Source organism: Triticum aestivum, chromosome 6A, assembly GCF_018294505.1.
Source record: "Triticum aestivum cultivar Chinese Spring chromosome 6A, IWGSC CS RefSeq v2.1, whole genome shotgun sequence".
NCBI lineage: Eukaryota > Viridiplantae > Streptophyta > Magnoliopsida > Poales > Poaceae > Triticum > Triticum aestivum.
The window spans coordinates 358,336,194-358,353,605 of record NC_057809.1 but is presented as its reverse complement, the minus strand read 5'-3'; the positions used below and the strand labels follow the sequence as shown (position 1 = coordinate 358,353,605).

Genomic DNA, 17,412 nt, shown 5'->3' with positions numbered 1-17,412 from the left:
CGCCCAACGGTTTATTATAGCGGCAATATAGCCGGTTAAACGTCGGACGTTTCGGTCCCCCCAACTGCTGTCAGGCATCTCTCTTCTCTTTCTTTCTTACCCCATCAAACCCCTCACCTTCATTGACCGTTCCAAGACCAACCGGGTTATCGATTCCCTCTTGTCAAACCACCTACTCCCTCTTTGCACAATGCATCGACCCCTCGCCCATGTCTGAAACTGCCCCGAACCCGACCCGCTCTGTCGTTACCAATGGGTCCGGTTCATCCCCAAACATCTACAAAACATCACCGTTTTCTTATTTGGACTCCCTAGCCTATTTTTCCTAACCGTCCAATTTTTATCAGACGAACGAGATAGCCCCTAATCTAACCCACACCCACCTACTATAAATGACAGTGCAATCATCGGACCATTCCCTAATTTCTATTGATCCTCCTAGCCGCCGCCGCTCCTCCTGTCTCTTCTTCCATGGGATCCACCCCGCATCCACCTTGATTTCCCTAATCCTCCAACCAGCGAGCTCCTCTAGATCCTCCTCTTTTCCCCGCTCACCTCTCTCTGTTGCCTCTTCTTTTGATCCATCGCCGTGCCTTCGTCTCCTTCGAACAGTAGCAGCCCCCACGTGACTGTGATCCCCTCTACCTTGCCTGAGCTCGCCGGGGAGCGGATCACCACGGCGCCTGATCTCCTGCGCCTCCCCTCGTCGAGAGCCTCTTCCCGAGCCCCACCTGCCTCGTCCTCATGCCCGAGACCCCAGCCGAACCGAGCTCCTCTTCCAACCAGAACGAGCGCCACCGCCGCCGTTTGGAGCGCCGCCGTGCCAGAGATGAGTGCCTCGCGCCCATCTCTTCTCCCTCCTTCCATTCTTCTCCCCTCCCTCACATCTCTCTCCCTCTGTCTGCTCGTACAAGGAGCTCCGACGCCTCGAAGCTGCAGCACCGCCGTCGAGTCGCCATGGCCTCGAACTCTTGTCGTCCCGTCCACGCCTTGCCGGAGAGGCTCCGCCTTCACCAAGTCCCGCTTCCGCCTGGCCCTGCTACCGCTGCTGCTTCGCTGGAGAGTTCCGCCGCGCCAAATTCCCCTGCTTCCCCTTCGAACCTCACTGCCGAAGCCTAAAGATCCTGCTGCCAAGCCCTCCTGTAGCGCCATGGTCTCGTTGAGTTCTGCCCGCGTCCGTGCCTCAAGCTGCCACAGCTCGCTCCAGATCCGGCCGGCCTCCGCCAGGTTGCCCGTTCCTATCCGGATCCCGCGACCCATGGACTCGCAGCTCCGCCGGCCCCTTCGGCAGAGTCCCCATTGTCGGCCCCTGCTTCCGCTGCATCAGGAAGCTGCAGTTCGAGCAGAGAAGGGCGACGCCTGCTACCCCGTGCCGCTTGTCCGCATCCAGCGTGGAACCGCTCCACGTCGACCGAGCGAGCCTCCTCAAGGCCCAGCACGCACGCGTGAGGCTAGCGCCTCCTCAAGGCCCAGCGCACCCCTATCCTCTTCGTTGTGGGCCTCAGCCCAGGGTGAGCTCCCCACAGCCTCCTCTCTGTTGGCCCAACTTGCACCGGATTCGGCCCGTTGATGTTTTTTCCTACCTGCGTATTTATCTATTATCCAGAGAAGACCTGCTTTGTAGAAAACCCCCTAAGCTTCATGCATTTAATTACTTCTCAACAGTGCATTGGTTTAAAATAATTTATATATGTAAAATGCTTAGAATCTTGTCTAGTTTCATAATATCCAACTTTCATGCATGTTTGAAATGTTTAAACTGCTGTTTGTTTAAATTTGCTAAAATACCATGCTAAAATGCTTTAATTCATAACTTAATAACCGTAGCTCCATTTTAAATAATCTTTATATGTAAATGGGGTAGAAAATGTCTAGTTTAACATGGTGGCTTCACTTTGCATGTTTAATAACTGTAAAATATGGTTTAGGGAAGAACAGTACCAAGTCCATAAATTTGCACCTGAGGATTCTCCGGACTTGTTGTTTGTTGTTTCGGCCTCATTTAAACTTGCCTAGATAGGTAGTTTTCATTTGCTTCACCTCTTGCCATGTTAACCAACATTTAATATTGTTGAGTACCTAACTGGAGTGAACTAAATAATTGATGTGGTGTTTCGTCAATATGCAACTCGTTGCATATTGAGCTTCATTTAACTTGTAGGTTTGTTTGTGCATTTTGCCATGCCATGCCGCATTAAACCGGACATGCATCATACTTGATTGTGCATCATGCCATGTTTATGTGATGGTTGTTTACCATGTTGTTTGCTTCTTTCTGGTGCTGCTTCTTCGGGTTAGTTCCGATAATGTCGCGTTTGTGAGGATTCGTTCGACTACGTCTGTTTGTCTTCTTCATGGACTCGTTCTTCTTCCTTGCGGGATCTCAGGCAAGATGACCATACCCTCGAAATCACTTCTATCTTTGCTTGCTAGTTGTTCGTTCTATCGCTATGTCGTGCTACCTACCACTTGCTATATCATGCCTCCCATATTGCCATGTCAAGGCTCTAAAACCGTTGTTTGGCTATGTTACCGGTTTTGCTCAGCCCCTCTTATAGCGTTGCTAGTTGCAGGTGAAGACGAAGTTTGTTCCATGTTGGAACATGGATATGTTGGGATATCACAATATCTATTATGTTAATTAGTGCATCTATATACTTGGTAAAGGGTGGAAGGCTCGGCCTTATGCATGGTGTTTTGTTCCACTCTTGCCGCCCTAGTTTGCATCATACCAGTGTTATGTTCCTTGATTTTGCGTCCCTTATGCGGTTGGGTGTTATGGGAACCCCTTGAGAGTTTCTTTGAATAAAACTCCTCCAGCAAGGCCCAACCTTGGTTTTACATTTGCCTAACAACCTATACCTTTCCCTTGGGTTGGCCAACCCGTGGGTCATGTTTATTTTAACCCCCCGGGTCAGTGCTTCTCTAAGTGTTGGTCCGAACCGAGTAGACTGCGAGGCCACCTCGGGGAAACTTGAGGTTTGGTTTTACTTGTAGGATGTCTCATCCGGTGTTGCCCTGAGAACGAGATATGTGCAGCTCCTATCGGGATTGTCGGCACATAGGGCGGATTTGTTGGTCTTGTTTTACCATTGTCAAAATGTCTTGTAACCGAGATTCCGTGACTGATCGGGTCTTCCTGAGAGAAGGAATATCCTTCATTTTCCGTGAGAGCTTGTGATGGGCTAAGTTGGGACACCCCTGCAGGGTTTGAACTTTCGAAAGCCGTGCCCATGGTTATGGGCAGATGGGAATTTGTTAATTTCCGGTTGTAGAGAACTTGACACTTAACTTAATTAAAATGCATCTACCACGTGTGTAGCCGTGATGGTCTCTTTCCAGCGGAGTCTGGGAAGTGAACACAGTTCTTGTGTTATGCTTGAACGTAAGTAGATTCAGGATCACTTCTTGATCATTTCTAGTTCATGACCATTGCATTGCTTTTCTTCTCGATTTATTTGCGTATGTTAGCCACCGTATATTCTTAGTGCTTGCTGCAGCTCCACCTCACTTCCCTTTCCTACCCATAAGCTTAAATAGTCTTGATCTCGCGGGTGTGAGATTGCTAAGTCCTCGTGGCTCACAGATACTTCCAAACAGTTGCAGGTGCCGATGATACCAGTGCTGGTGATGCAACTGAGCTCAAGTGGGAGCTCAATGAAGATCATGTTCATTGTGTTGTTTCATTTCCAATTGATCAGTAGTGGTGCCCAATTGGGACGATCGGGGATCTAGCCTTTGGGGTTGCCTTCTTTTATTTTGGTTCCGTAGTCGGACCTTGTTTGTACTCTGGATGATGTATGTTTAACTTGTATTTGTTTGAAGTGGCAATTGTAAGCCAACTCTATATCCCGTTCTTATTCAGTACATGGGATTGTGTGAGGATTACCCCTCTTGTGACAAACCTACCATGCGGGTATGCCTCTAAGTCATGCCCCGACTCGTGGGAGATATAGTCGCATTGTGGGTGTTACAAGTTGGTAATCAGAGCCTTCCCCGACTTAGGAGCCCCCTGCTTGATCGAATCGCTGACATTGTTGAGTCTAGAACAAAATGTTTTGAGTCTTAGGATTATATATATCGGAGAGTAGGATTCTTTTTACTCCTCAGTCCCTTCGTCACTCTGGTGAGGCCTCGTGACATAGAGTTTTGACTCTTCTCTCTTCAAATTTCACTAAAAAAATTTAGGATCACGCGGGTATCTTGGAATCGTTCCGATGGTTTTGTGACGAGAACATTGTTCTTGGTGCCTCCTGACATTTAGGGGTTGTGGCAGTGTCCCGGGGAGTTGAGCTCCAAGGTGTTGTCGTCACAATTTTATTGTTGCAGTTCTGGAATACCTGAGTTTCGCCGACATCGAAAATATCTTTTATGCAGTTGTTAGAGAGATAACCTCGACTCCACCTAGTACTGGGGTGGGAGTTCAGGAATATTGCCATAACTCGTATAACAGATGCTTTTCGAAGGTTGAGGTACATGATTTCCGAAGGTTTCTTGGTTATGTGTTAAAGGATGGATACAACTGGATGTTGGGATTGTTAGTTTGGGTGAGATATTATGCTTCCCCTGTATCCCCAACACCTGATTGCATAACCAGAAAGTTTCGGGAGTTTATAAGTGGGAATTCAAGTATCACGTAGGAATTCTTTCCAACAGACACATGATACGATATGGGATCTATCATATGTTTATTTCGGCTTATTCTACAAGCCAATCCTTGCTTTGTTTTGTTGTGGTATTCGAGTTGCTTCAATGTCAAGTGTTGATTCCATACCTTTCCTAAGCAGTGTTCTCATACTCCTAAGTGAATACTAATCCTACATGATAATCAAGATTGTCATGTCAATCCTTTTCAACTAGCGTGTTTCTATTCAAGTGGATCCGATCATTTTCAACATCCGCAAGATCAACTCAAAGTCTTCTCAGCATTATTTTTTGCATCCGTCCCAACTTGCCTTTGTTTTCCCCGCCGTCCCACCCTTTTTCTTCAAGGACTTGGATTTCTTATTCAAGTATCCTTTATTGTTGCGAAGCCTCTCCATTCTTATCTGTCAATGTTCTTATCCGGTGATTCTCAGGAAGATACTAAGGAAGCTTCAAGTTCATCATTCTCCATTCTCCTTCTTCTCCGGTGGATTCAAGTCAAGCTTTGTCGATCATATCCTTCCCTCGGTTCAAACATTTTCTCATTCCGGCACACTTCTTAATCATTCACTTCTCGCTATTCAATTGTTCTGGAGTGCTGAAGATATCTCAGAAGATTCATGTTTCCACTCTATATTCATTCAAGCTCTTTCGAGATTGTTATCTCATTCAAGCCATTTAATTCAACTGTGCAATCTCTCTTTTAAATCGTTCAACGGTGTATCTTTTGAGTGGGCCCTAACCCACATGTGTTTCTCCAGGATCTTACCTAACGCTTCTAATTTTCTCAGAGCTATTCTCAAATCTTCTAAAGTTTGACGTAAGAATGAATTTTCATCAGTCAAATGTCTTTCTCCAAGATCTTTCAAAATTCTTTTCATCGTTGGTTCAACCTTTCTATTTCTTCATTTCGGAGTGTCTCAACAATTTATGGTGGTGTTTCTCATCGTCATTCTCAACATTTGAAGACCAAAGAAGAGTTTTTCCTCCAAATCTTATTCGTTCTTCCAAACATGCGTAGTTCAAGCTTGATGCCATCCTCTCATAATTGTTTTTGATTGTGAGAATTTTTTTCACCCATCTGGAGCAATTCAGGAGTCTTTTCAGTTTGATTCTCCGAAGACCATCATTTCGGGTTAATTCATTCTCAGCTTTTAGATCTCATTCTCCAAATCTTACTGGTGCATCGTTCAAATATTCTCTAATCAATTCATGATCTATTTGTTATCATGTATCTAAATCCTAGCAAGTATCTTCATTCATTTTCCAATTCTTCCCGGTGAATTGTGCTTTTGATACTTCCATGTTCAATTCTTACAGTGGTTCGTTCAAGAGTTCTCTTCCTTGGTTGTCATATTAATTCATTCGTTGTTTCAATCCTACTGGTGATTCGTTGAAGACCTTCTCAAGAGTAGGCTATATCTCTCCTGAATCCTTTCCAATGAGAATGAGTAGTATGCCAAATCCAGTGTGTGTCATCAATTTAATTGATGAAGGATAAGCATAATGTAATTCTTATTCTTGTTTCATCAAGTGAATTCAAATCCTTATTTTGGAGGTTCATCAAAATTCTCGGTTTCAATTGTTTCATCTTTTCTTTTCCCGGAGTTCCAAGCTCTCATCATCACGAAGATCCATATAAATCATTACAAGGCTTCACTTTATGTTCTCCACTTCTCTTTCTTTTTTTATCATCCTTTTATTACCGGAGTTCTCACGATGGCTCAACATGGTGGTTCATCAAGGATTTAATTCCTTCTCGAACTGTTCATCGAAATTCTTTTCAGAGGAGCTCAAGTATTCTTCATCTTGCATTTCAAAGTTCAACCCCTTATCCCTTATCTTTTGAGGTGGCGTTATGTCATTCTTGATAATTTCCCTGCGTGTTTCACGATTCACAAGTTATCAAGAATGAGGTATTTTATATCCATCAATATCTTCAATTGAGTTATCTTGGGTTATATTTCACCTAAAGCTTTCCCTAAGGTTTTTGCTATTTATGGTGCTTATAAATGACCCAAGTTCTTCATTTATCCTTCCGGTGAAATAAGTTTCTCGTCTCCTTATTGATATCAATCCAATCTATTGTTTTTCGTTAGTGGAAGAATTTCACCTCATAGTTTTGAGATGTTTTTCCATAAGCCCACAACAAGCTTACTCTTTTCGTTGTTGGTTTTCCAACAACTCCGTTCAACCTTTTCTCTTTCAATTTTAATTGCGAGAGTTGTCATTCGTCTTCTCCGTTCTTTTTCTTTCCAACCATCTAGTTTTCCGTTCATTTGTTCCAGAGGCATGGTGACGTTGCTCTCTTCGTCCCATCATCTCGTTTTGCCAAGATCATGCTCTTTCCTTTGCTTATCCATTCAACCGGAGTGTCGTGCCCTCTATTCAAGTTCTCTCCTCTTATGAAGTTTTCCATCCCTTCTCAACCAGAGTGTTGTCTGAAATTGTTCTTACCCCTTGTGCCATTCTTTCAATAGTTCCGGAGGTAGTGTGTTGTTGATTTCATCAAGTATCATCCAATCTTCCCAAGTTCATATTCAATTCCTTTCATTTACAGTGGGAGTGCTGTCCAAATTATATCATTCTTATTCCTTCTCTATCTTGTTTTAACCGGAGCGTTGTGTCTATCATTCCTCTTCTAACCGGACTCTCATCCAAGTGCTTTCATTTTGCCAAGTTCATATTATTGCCTTCCGTTTCCAACCGAGGTGTTGTCGTAAGCGATCATTAATCCCTTGTACATCTCGTTTCAACCGGAGCGCTTGCATGTACTTCTTGTCCATTGCAACCTTTTTTTTCTTATGTCTTTCAACCTACAAGGTTCTAGTAATGTTCTATGTTCCTCTTTTCTAACGGAGTGTTTTCAACTTTGGTCATCTTCGTTGTTTTCTTTCTTTCAATTCGTTCAAGCTCGCAAGGTTCTTTGGTTTCACTCAATTGTCAAACAAGCAACTTTGTTTTACCTTTTCTCTTCCTCCTCCGTTTTCCCTCCGGTGCCATCCTAGATCTTGGGACGAGATCCTCTCATAGTGGTGGAGTGTTGTAACGCCCCGAGACCGTTGCGCCAGGTGTCTTCCAGTTATTCGCCGCTGTTGTCTTGTCATTTTCTTGCAGGTTGAATTTCATTATGTCATCATGTGCATTGCATCATCATGTTTTTTTGAAACTTGCATCCGTCCTGGTCGCCCCGTTCTTTGTGTTGCCCATTCTGAGCCCAGACACACTTGCACGCGCTCGCGGCATGTCCGAAATATTATTTTATAAGTGGCCAGAAAATGTTCTCGGAACGGGATGAAAGTTGGCATGCGGTGTTGTTATGTTGTGAGTCGGTCGACTGCCAAGTTTCATCGCATTCGGAGTTCGTTTGACGCCCCAACGGTTTACTATAGCGACAATATAGCCTGTTAAATGTCGGACGTTTCGGTCCCCGAAACTGCTGTCGGGCATCTCTCTTCTCTCTCTTTTCTGAGCCCATCAAACCCCTCACCTTCGTTGACCGTTCCGAGACCAACCGGGTTATCGATTCCCTCTTGTCAAACCACCTACTCCCTCTTTGCACAGTGCATCGACCCCTCGCCCATGTCCGAAACTGTCCCAAACCCGACCCGCTCTATCGTTACCAACCGGTCCGGTTCATCCCCAAACATCTACAAAACATCAGTGTTTTCTTATTTGGACTCCCTAGCCTATTTTTCCCGACCATCCGGTTTTGATCGGAGGAACGAGATAGCCCCTAATCTAACCCACACCCACCTACTATAAATGGCAGTGCAATCATCGGACCAATCCCTAATTTCTATTGATCCTCCTAGCCGCCGCCGCTCCTCCCGTCTCTTCTTCCTTGGGATACACCCCGCATCCACCTCAATTTCCCTAATCCTCCAACCAGAGAGCTCCTCTAGATACTCCTCTTTTCCCCGCTCACCTCTCTCGGTTGCCTCTTCTTTTGATCCATCGCCGTGCCTTCGTCTCCTTCAAACAGTAGCAACCCCCACGCACCTGTGATCCCCTCTTCCTTGCTTGAGCTCGCCAGGGTGCGGATCACCACAGCGCTCGATCTCCTGCGCCTCCCCTCGTCCAGAGCCTCTGCCCGAGCCCCTCATGCCTCGTCCTCGCGCCCGAGACCCCAGCTGAACTGAGCTCCTCCTCCAACCAGAACGAGCGCAACATCTCTTCTTCCTCCTTCCATTCTTCTGCCCCTCCCTCACATCTCTCTCCCTCTGTCTGCTCGTACAGGGAGCTCCAACGCCTCGAAGCTGCAGCGCCACCATCGAGTCGCCATGGCCTGGAACTCTTGCCGTCCCATCCACGCCTTGCCGGAGAGGCTCCGCCTTCGCCAAGTCCCGCTTCCGCCTGGCCCTGCTACCGCTGCTGCTTCACTGGAGAGTTCCGCCGCGCCAAATTCCCCTGCTTCCCCTTCGAACCGCACTGCCGAAGCCTCAAGATCCTGCTGCCAAGCCCTCCCATAGCGCCATGGTCTCGTTGAGTTCTACCCGCGTCGGTGCCTCAAGCCGCCGCAGCTCGCTCCAAATCCGGCCGGCCTCCGCCAGGTCGCCCGTTCCTAGCTGGATCCCGCGACCCATGGACTCACAGCTCCGCCGGCCCCTTCGCCGGAGTCCCCATTCCCGGCCCCTGCTTCCGCTGCATCGCGAAGCTGCAGTTCGAGCAGAGAAGGGCGATGCCTGCTGCCTCGTGCCGCTTGTCCGCATCCAGCGTGGAACCGCTCCTCGTCAGCCGAGCGAGCCTCCTCAAGGCCTAGTGCGCCCTATCCTCTTCGTTGTGGGCCTCAGCCCAGGGTGAGCTCCCCACAACCTCCTCTCCGTTGGCCCAACTTGCACCGGATTCGGCACGTTGATGTTTTTTTCCTGCCTGCATATTTATCTATTATCCAGAGAAGACCTGTTTTGCGAAAAAAAAACCTAAGCTTCATGCATTTAATTACTTCTCTACCGCACATCGGTTTAAAATAATTTATATATGTAAAATGATTAGAATCTTGTCTAGTTTCATAATATCCAACTTGCATGCATCTTTGAAATGTTTAAACTGCTGTTTGTTTAAATTTGCTTAAATGCCATGCTAAAATGCTTTAATTCATAACTTAATAACCGTAGTTCCATTTTAAATAATATTTATGTGTAAATGGGGTAGAAAAATGCCTAGTTTAACATGGTGGATTCACTTTGCATGTTTGATAACTATAAAATATGGTTTAGGGCAGAACAGTAACAAATCCATAAATTTGCACATGAGGATTCTCCGGACTTGTTGTTTGTTATTCCAGCCTCATTTAAACTTGCCTAGATAGGTAGTTTTCATTTGCTTCACCTCTTTCCATGTTAACCAACATTTAATATTGTTGAGTACCTAACCGGGAGTGAACTAAATAATTGATGTGGTGTTTCGTCAATATGCAACTCGTTGCATATTGAGCTCCATTTAACTTGTAGGTTTGTTTGTGCATTTTGCCATGCCATGCCGCATTAAACCGTACATGCATCATACTTGATTGTGCATCATGCCGTGTTTATGTGATGGTTGTTTACCATGTTGTTTGCTTCTTTCCGGTGTTGCGTCTTTGGGTTAGTTCCGATAACGTCGCGTTTGTGAGGATTCGTTCGACTACGTCTGTTTGTCTTCTTCATGGACTCGTTCTTCTTCCTTGCGGGATCTCAGGAAATATGACCATACCCTCGAAATCACTTCTATCTTTGCTTGATAGTTGTTCATTCTATCGCTATGTCGTGCTACCTACCACTTGCTATATTATGCCTCCCATATTGCCATGTCAAGCCTCTAACCCACCTTCCTAGCAAACCATTGTTTGGCTATGTTACCGCTTTTGCTCAGCCTCTCTTATAGCGTTGCTAGTTGCAGGTGAAGACGAAGTTTGTTCCATGTTGGAACATGGATTTGTTGGGATATCACAATATCTATTATGTTAATTAATGCATCTATATACTTGGTAAAGGGTGGAATGCTCGGCCTTATGCCTGGTGTTTTGTTCTACTCTTGCCGCCCTAGTTTCCGTCATACCGGTGTTATGTTCCTTGATTTTGCATCCCTTATGCGGTTGGGTGTTATGGGAACCCCTTGACAGTTTGCTTTGAATAAAACTCCTCCAGCAAGGCCCAACCTTGATTTTACATTTGCCTAACAACCTATACCTTTCCCTTGGGTCGGCCAACCCAAGGGTCATCTTTATTTTAACCCCCCGTGCCAATGCTTCTTTAAGTGTTGGTCCGAACCGAGTAGACTGCGGGGCCACCTCGGGGAAACTTGAGGTTTGGTTTTACTCGTAGGATGTCTCATCCGGTGATGGCCTGTGAACGAGATATGTGCAGCTCCTATCGGGATTATTGGCACATCTGGCTACTTTGCTGGTCTTGTTTTACCATTGTCGAAATGTCTTGTAACCGGGATTCCGAGACTGATCGGGTCTTCCCGGGAGAAGGAATATCCTTCGTTGACCATCAGAGCTTGTGATGGGCTAAGTTGGGACACCCCTACAGGGTTTGAACTTTCAAAAGCCATTCCCGCGGTTATGGGCAGATGGGAATTTGTTAATGTTCGATTGTAGAGAACTTGACACTTAACTTAATTAAAATGCATCTACCGCGTGTGTAGCCATGATGGTCTCTTTCTGACGGAGTCCGGGAAGTGAAGATGGTTCTTGTGTTATGCTTGAACGTAAGTAGATTTAGGATCACTTCTTGATCATTTCTAGTTCACGACCATTGCATTACTTCTCTTCTCGCTCTTATTTGCGTCTGTTAGCCACCATATATGCTTAGTGCTTGCTGCAGCTCCACCTTCCTACCCTTTCCTACACATAAGCTTAAATAATCTTGATCTTGCGGGTGTGAGATTGTTGAGTCTTCGGGGCTCACAGATACTTCCAAACTGTTGTAGTTGCCGATGATACCAGTGTAGGTGACGCAACTGAGCTCAAGTCGGAGCTCGATGAAGATCATGTTCGTTGTGGTGTTTCATTTCTAGTTGATCAGTAGTGGTGCCCAGTTGGGACTATCGGGGATCTAGCATTTGGGGTTTTCTTCTTTTATTTTGGTTCCATAGTCGAACCTTGTTTGTACTCTGGATGATGTATGTTTAACTTGTATTTTTTTGAAGTGGCGATTGTAAGCCAACTATTTATCCCGTTCTTATTCAGTACATGGGATTGTGTGAAGATTACCCCTCTTGCGACAAACCTACCATGCGGCTATGCCTCTAAGTCGTGCCCCGACGCGTGGGAGATATAGCCGCATTGTGGGTGTTACACAACAGTGCAAGCATACAACAAAGCACGAGCCTTCTACGCGCTAAACGAAACTACTCACGTCAGAATACATGGTTCTATCCTCATATCGAGAATGAACTGACAGACTGATCTACTTGCAGAAATAACTGGTTCCGCGGCTGAGATCAAGCTGAGGGTTTGCTATGATGGGGCTCTCCGGGAGGACGAAGACTGATCCAATCTCCATCTTCATCGTCCGACAACACTATGGGTTGGGGTTCGGCCACTGGGGGTGTGGCTGAAATTGATCCAAGCATATACTGCTGGTGGATCCGAAAAAGGGTCTTGTCGAGGGTGATGATGTTTGGCCGAGGCCACAACACCGGCTGAGAGGGTGGCCACTAGCTCGGATAGCATTGGGTGAACCACTTGACATGCGAACTTACGAGCCTCACGGTAATCTTCCTTGACAACTCGCACCGCATCGTTGGCCAAGGTTCTGAATTCGGCAAGCATCTTTGAAGTCATCATTCCCTAGGCAATAACATACTGCACCAGGCGAGGGATTGCAGGGTCATTCCCTTGGATCGAGGGGGTGGTTATTCCTGATGCTGCAGCAATGGGGAAGAAACAGAACTCCCTTCTCTCTGCTACTTGCGGGAACTTGGTTCGGAGGTATAGGATTGCCTCCACATCAGCGGACTGAATGGCCAAATCAGTGGTAGGCATGGCTCTACCCTAAAAAACCAACGGCTGGCCATCTGCTGCGGGACCGGGGCTGATGTGCACCCCTGCATCATAGCGATGAAGGTGAGGAACGGGTGTTGACTGGAACACCAGGTAGTTGGGTCTAGCATCATAGACAAAGGCTTGGGTGAGCATCTCAGCAAGAAGGGGTGGAAAGCCACCATGGTTGGTGGCGCTGGTGCGGCTGTGAAACTTGGTAGTTTTGAGGGTGCTAGCCATGACTAGAGTGTTACTAGCTAGGCTTCTCTGCAGGGACATGGCCGAATGAGGAGTGAGCGATACGGCGAGCGGGAAAAGGGGGCTTTTATAGGCAGCTATGTGGGACATGCCCGCATGGTGTGGCCCCTTTCCCTTAATGGCGAAGGGCAAGCGGTGCGGCCGACTAGAAAGGATGTGGCTGCTACTTGCTCCACGGATAACTAGGCGGGGAAAACGGGGTGAGGACGTGTCGGTCCCGACTAAGCCACCTGTGGATTAATAGTGGCCATGCCGGATGCCAGGGATGAGTCAAATCCCTTAGGGTAATGACGGTTTTACTGGTAGCGGTGATCTAAGACTTGGATAACCTATGCCAGCCTGGCTGCTCTGATACCATGTGCTGTGGCACCCCGATCCGCATGGAGCAGGGGGCCTTCGCACGTCGGCCCAGGATAACACCTGGCGCATGACAGGTCTATAATACAACATTCTAGGTACAATAATATTCATCAAATACATGTGCATAAGCTTACATCATTGATGAATACAATCATCTGGCATAGCCCTGCGGCTATTTAAATGGCAGCGGAAGCTTATTTAAAATGGCGGCGGAAGTCTTAGTTTGGAAGCATAACAACTCTGGCTGGGCTCCACAACTCACAGGACTGGCAAGGTTACGGCCTAGCACGACGGATCAAGTGAACAACTCGGGTATGACCTACAAAACTGGCATGACACCCCAGGTCAGTACATTGGATGTACTTGCAAGACAACCAATTACATAGCATCCAAACAAGCAGAAGACAAGGCAAGAACCAAGCGCATGCAACAACTTATCTCATATCAATTACTAAACGTGGCATGATAAAAATATCAACTAAGCATGAACAACATCATAACATCTGCTAACATGCCATTGACATGGCATATCAAAACATGCTTCTAACAAGGTAAAAGCAAAACATAACCTATCATCCAATCATGGTGTAATTAATTGAAGCATGGCATGGCATCATGAAATTATGCTGAAAATAAACTGCCGATCACATTCAATGCACACATAGCAGGTTTAATCTTATGCAATCATGTTCTGTTCTGACATGGTTCTTTAAATGCAACATATTACTCATGCAAGGGAACCAAAATTTGTGCACTGAGTCCCTCGGACTCTCTTACCAACGGGTTGCCTTGCAACCAAACGGTGATCTTTCTGGCGATCACAACCAAACCACCATCGTGGTCTTGACCAGAGTAACTCGTGATCCTTACGGCGATCACAACCAGTCCAACAATGATCTTTCCGGCAATCACAACCACGACCAACACTTGGTCTCAAACGTGATCCTTCCGGGGATCACTACCATGACCAACACTTGGTCTCCAACACTCACCGAGACCTTGTCTCGTGATCATACCAAAACATCATAGTCCAAGTCACCATATTCTTGTTATCACATATTTATTTACTAACTTAATTATTTTAGGTTTATCCTCCATTTCGACCAAGATCTGATAGTTGGACCTACTACGAATTGTGTTGCTATCGATAGACTTTATATACACTCTGCAGAAGTAGCACACTGTACCCACACCACGAAACCCATGGCCTCGCATTCCCAATCGAGTGGACCAACGACATAACAACGAAACCGACCTACTGCCATGACACTCTCCCGGTCACTCCGACTCACTTCCCAACTGGGCTAGTCCTGGGTGGCCTCGTGTCTACCAAAGACACACCGACCGCCGTTGTGGCCAAAATGTCCCTCACGGGGACCGGTACCAAAAATCCCAACAACTGGCACACAAGGTTATGTCCGCCTACCTGATCAGGGTAAGCACGCCCATAACCTTCCCTAGTTGGAGGCACCGACGAGAGGCATGATAATAGACTGTATTAAGGCCTTCCCCCAGAGGCAAATGTGGCTGTACTGAAAAAGTTCGATTTGGTGGCACTATGACTCGATCCCATCGATGACGGAGGAGGTTTTCTATTATTAAGTCATTTTAATTCCTTCTCCATCATCATGAACGCGAATGCAACAATGAGCATGGAGCATACAAATGCATGAACAAAATGTTGAACTTCTCAAGTGCACAACTATAGCATAACGAACATGACAGTACCAAGTAATAAATATCAATGGTGCATTGCAATCCTCATAACATTTTATAACGATGACTTGAAAATATAATAGAGTACTGACATGGCAACAACAACATTCCAACTAGCATGGCAAAGATATCATGAAAACACAAGCATGCATGATAAGCATAACAAAATGATTGCAACCGAAAACGATAAGAAACAACTGCAACTACACACACACAAGGTGCAAGCAAAGTCAACATGCAAGTTCGGGGGCTCATGATAAGAGGTTGGCTTGCCTGGGGGTCGACAAATACTCCGGGAAGAAGTGCGAAACGATCGCGGAAAGATTTGCCGGAAACAGTTCTCTCTCGGAGGGGACTGTTTACAGGCAAGGGCAAAATGGTCATTTTCATTATGTGAGAACATAATGAAAATGATACCAGCGGAAAGAGCTTGATGAACTAAGAACATGAGCGCTGGAATCACCTAAATCGGAGTTGTGGTTGCAAAGATACGACCGTTTGAATGACAAGGACTAATCTATAAAATCAATATTCACAAACAGGCCCTTGTCGGTTAAAACAGAAAGCGCACTAAGGAAAATACGTCTTCAGAAAAGGGAACGCGCATTACTGACCGCAGGCGATAGAAAGTACGTTTTCAGAAAATGAAAACACATTTCTCTCTAAAGCACGGTGAAGTGCGCTTTTGGTGCGGTGAAACGGCTTCGCCGAAGGGCGCTGCCACTTATCCGACGTGGCGCTGGGCCAGGCCCTTCGGTCGCCGACAGGTGTGGCCGCGCGAGGAGGGGCCCGCCTGGCTCTGGCGTCTTCAACCTCACGCTCGGGCTCGCGCCTAGCCGAGGGAGGAGGACACCCCGATGGCGACTGCCGGCGAGTCTGACCACGGCGGGGGCCGTGCGACCTACCCAGATAACCAGGGAAGGGAGGCGCATCCAGAGGTGGTAGACGCTGCCATCGACGAGCGCCGGACAGAGAGCAGTAGGGCCTGTGGCGGAGAGGGGGTTTCGGTCGCCGGCAAAGTAGGGGCTACGTTGGAGGAGAGGAGAGGCCGAGGCCACGGGGAGACCCGCAGGAGTATGGGGGATGCGGTGGTGGTGGAGGAACGGCGAGGGGAGGCTCTGGTCGCCGAAATCAGAGAACGCCGGGGCCGCAGCCATGGCTATGGGGAGGGGGAAGAGAGGGGCTCCGGGAAGAATGAGCGCTTGGGGAGGCGTAGAAGAGGGCGGGGGAGCTGCTGATGAGCTCGGACGAGGCGCGGACGGGCTATTTATAGCCGGGCCAGGGGCACCCAAGCCGGGCACCATCGAGCGCGTCCGGCCGCGGCTCTGCCGTGCTCAGCAGTCACGGGGAGGCACAGGAAGGCGACAAGGAGGGAAGCAGACGAGTGCCAGAGAGTCACGGAGACGAGCAGCGCTCGGAGACGCACGGAGGAAGAGGACACCGGGGAGGAAGGCGGCGATGCACAGGAGCACACTGTTCCGGTCGTTGGCACGGCTCGCCGGAAGAAAACAAAGAGGGCTAGAGGTCGAGAGGGAAGCCGGCGTCGAGGAGGAGCTGTCGGGCATTAATGGCGAGGCCAGAGACGGCCGGAGAACAGTGGCTAGACCACCGTTTTGGCTGGCTACACTCGTGGTCACCATAGACAGTGCGCGCTCTGGGGTTTTTACTGAGACTAGCTCATGTCTACCGCGTATTACTTCGTAGATAGAGTGTTACTACGGTAAGTAGATGGGCAGAGACAAACAGAGCTGAGTAACCCGAGCTCCACAAGTTTTCTGTTACAAACTTGGCCACACTCCAGAGATTAAACCAGAGAGGGTAAAAGGTAAATTTGATGTCAGGGAGGCTTAGGGTAGAAAGGACTACAGTCCTAGTAATTTTTAGGTCATTTGGTCAAATATTTAGCATAGTTGTTGTTCAACTGCCAAATCTGACCCAGAAATTGAATCAAGAAGGAGCACTCACTAGGAGTGAGCAATTTGGCTAAGACTTGGCAAAGCCTGATGATTTGGGTATATAATGATGCTGTAAAAGTTTCATACCAACTGGACTTGCCAAAATGGTACTTCCTTCACTGCTATTATTTCTTTACAAAAACTTCAAAAAATCCTTAGGGCAATTGGCTAGATGAAATGAGCCAAAATCTTGTGGAGATAGGTTGTATGGATATGAGAAGGCCTGGGAATATTTTCAGCCATAATGGGGAAAGATAAAATGCACTTGCTTCACAAACTAAGAAGTTGGACAGAAACCAAGAATTGCTCCTATGCTCACATAGTTCAATGAAATGAACTGAATTTGGGTGCAGGATGATGATTTGAGATACTTGAGAGTATGAAAAACTTTCATCCCATTTGGAAACTCTATGAAGGTACTTCCTTCACAATGTTGCATTCTGGTCAAAAACTTTGAAAAATAGCACAGGGAGCTAGGATGAATGGATTGAGCTCATATTTGGCATACAT

The 17,412-nt window shown here is 46.9% G+C and overlaps 1 protein-coding gene across 1 annotated transcript; it reads left to right on the top strand.

The window, feature by feature from the left end:
- Window positions 1-330: 330 nt before the first annotated feature.
- Window positions 331-2,387, top strand: LOC123130625 (uncharacterized). Its single transcript, XM_044550465.1, has 2 exons — window positions 331-1,511; window positions 2,299-2,387. The coding sequence occupies exons 1-2, from the start codon at window positions 830-832 to the stop codon at window positions 2,319-2,321; spliced, it is 705 nt and encodes a 234-aa protein (XP_044406400.1). The 5' UTR covers window positions 331-829; the 3' UTR covers window positions 2,322-2,387.
- Window positions 2,388-17,412: the final 15,025 nt, after the last annotated feature.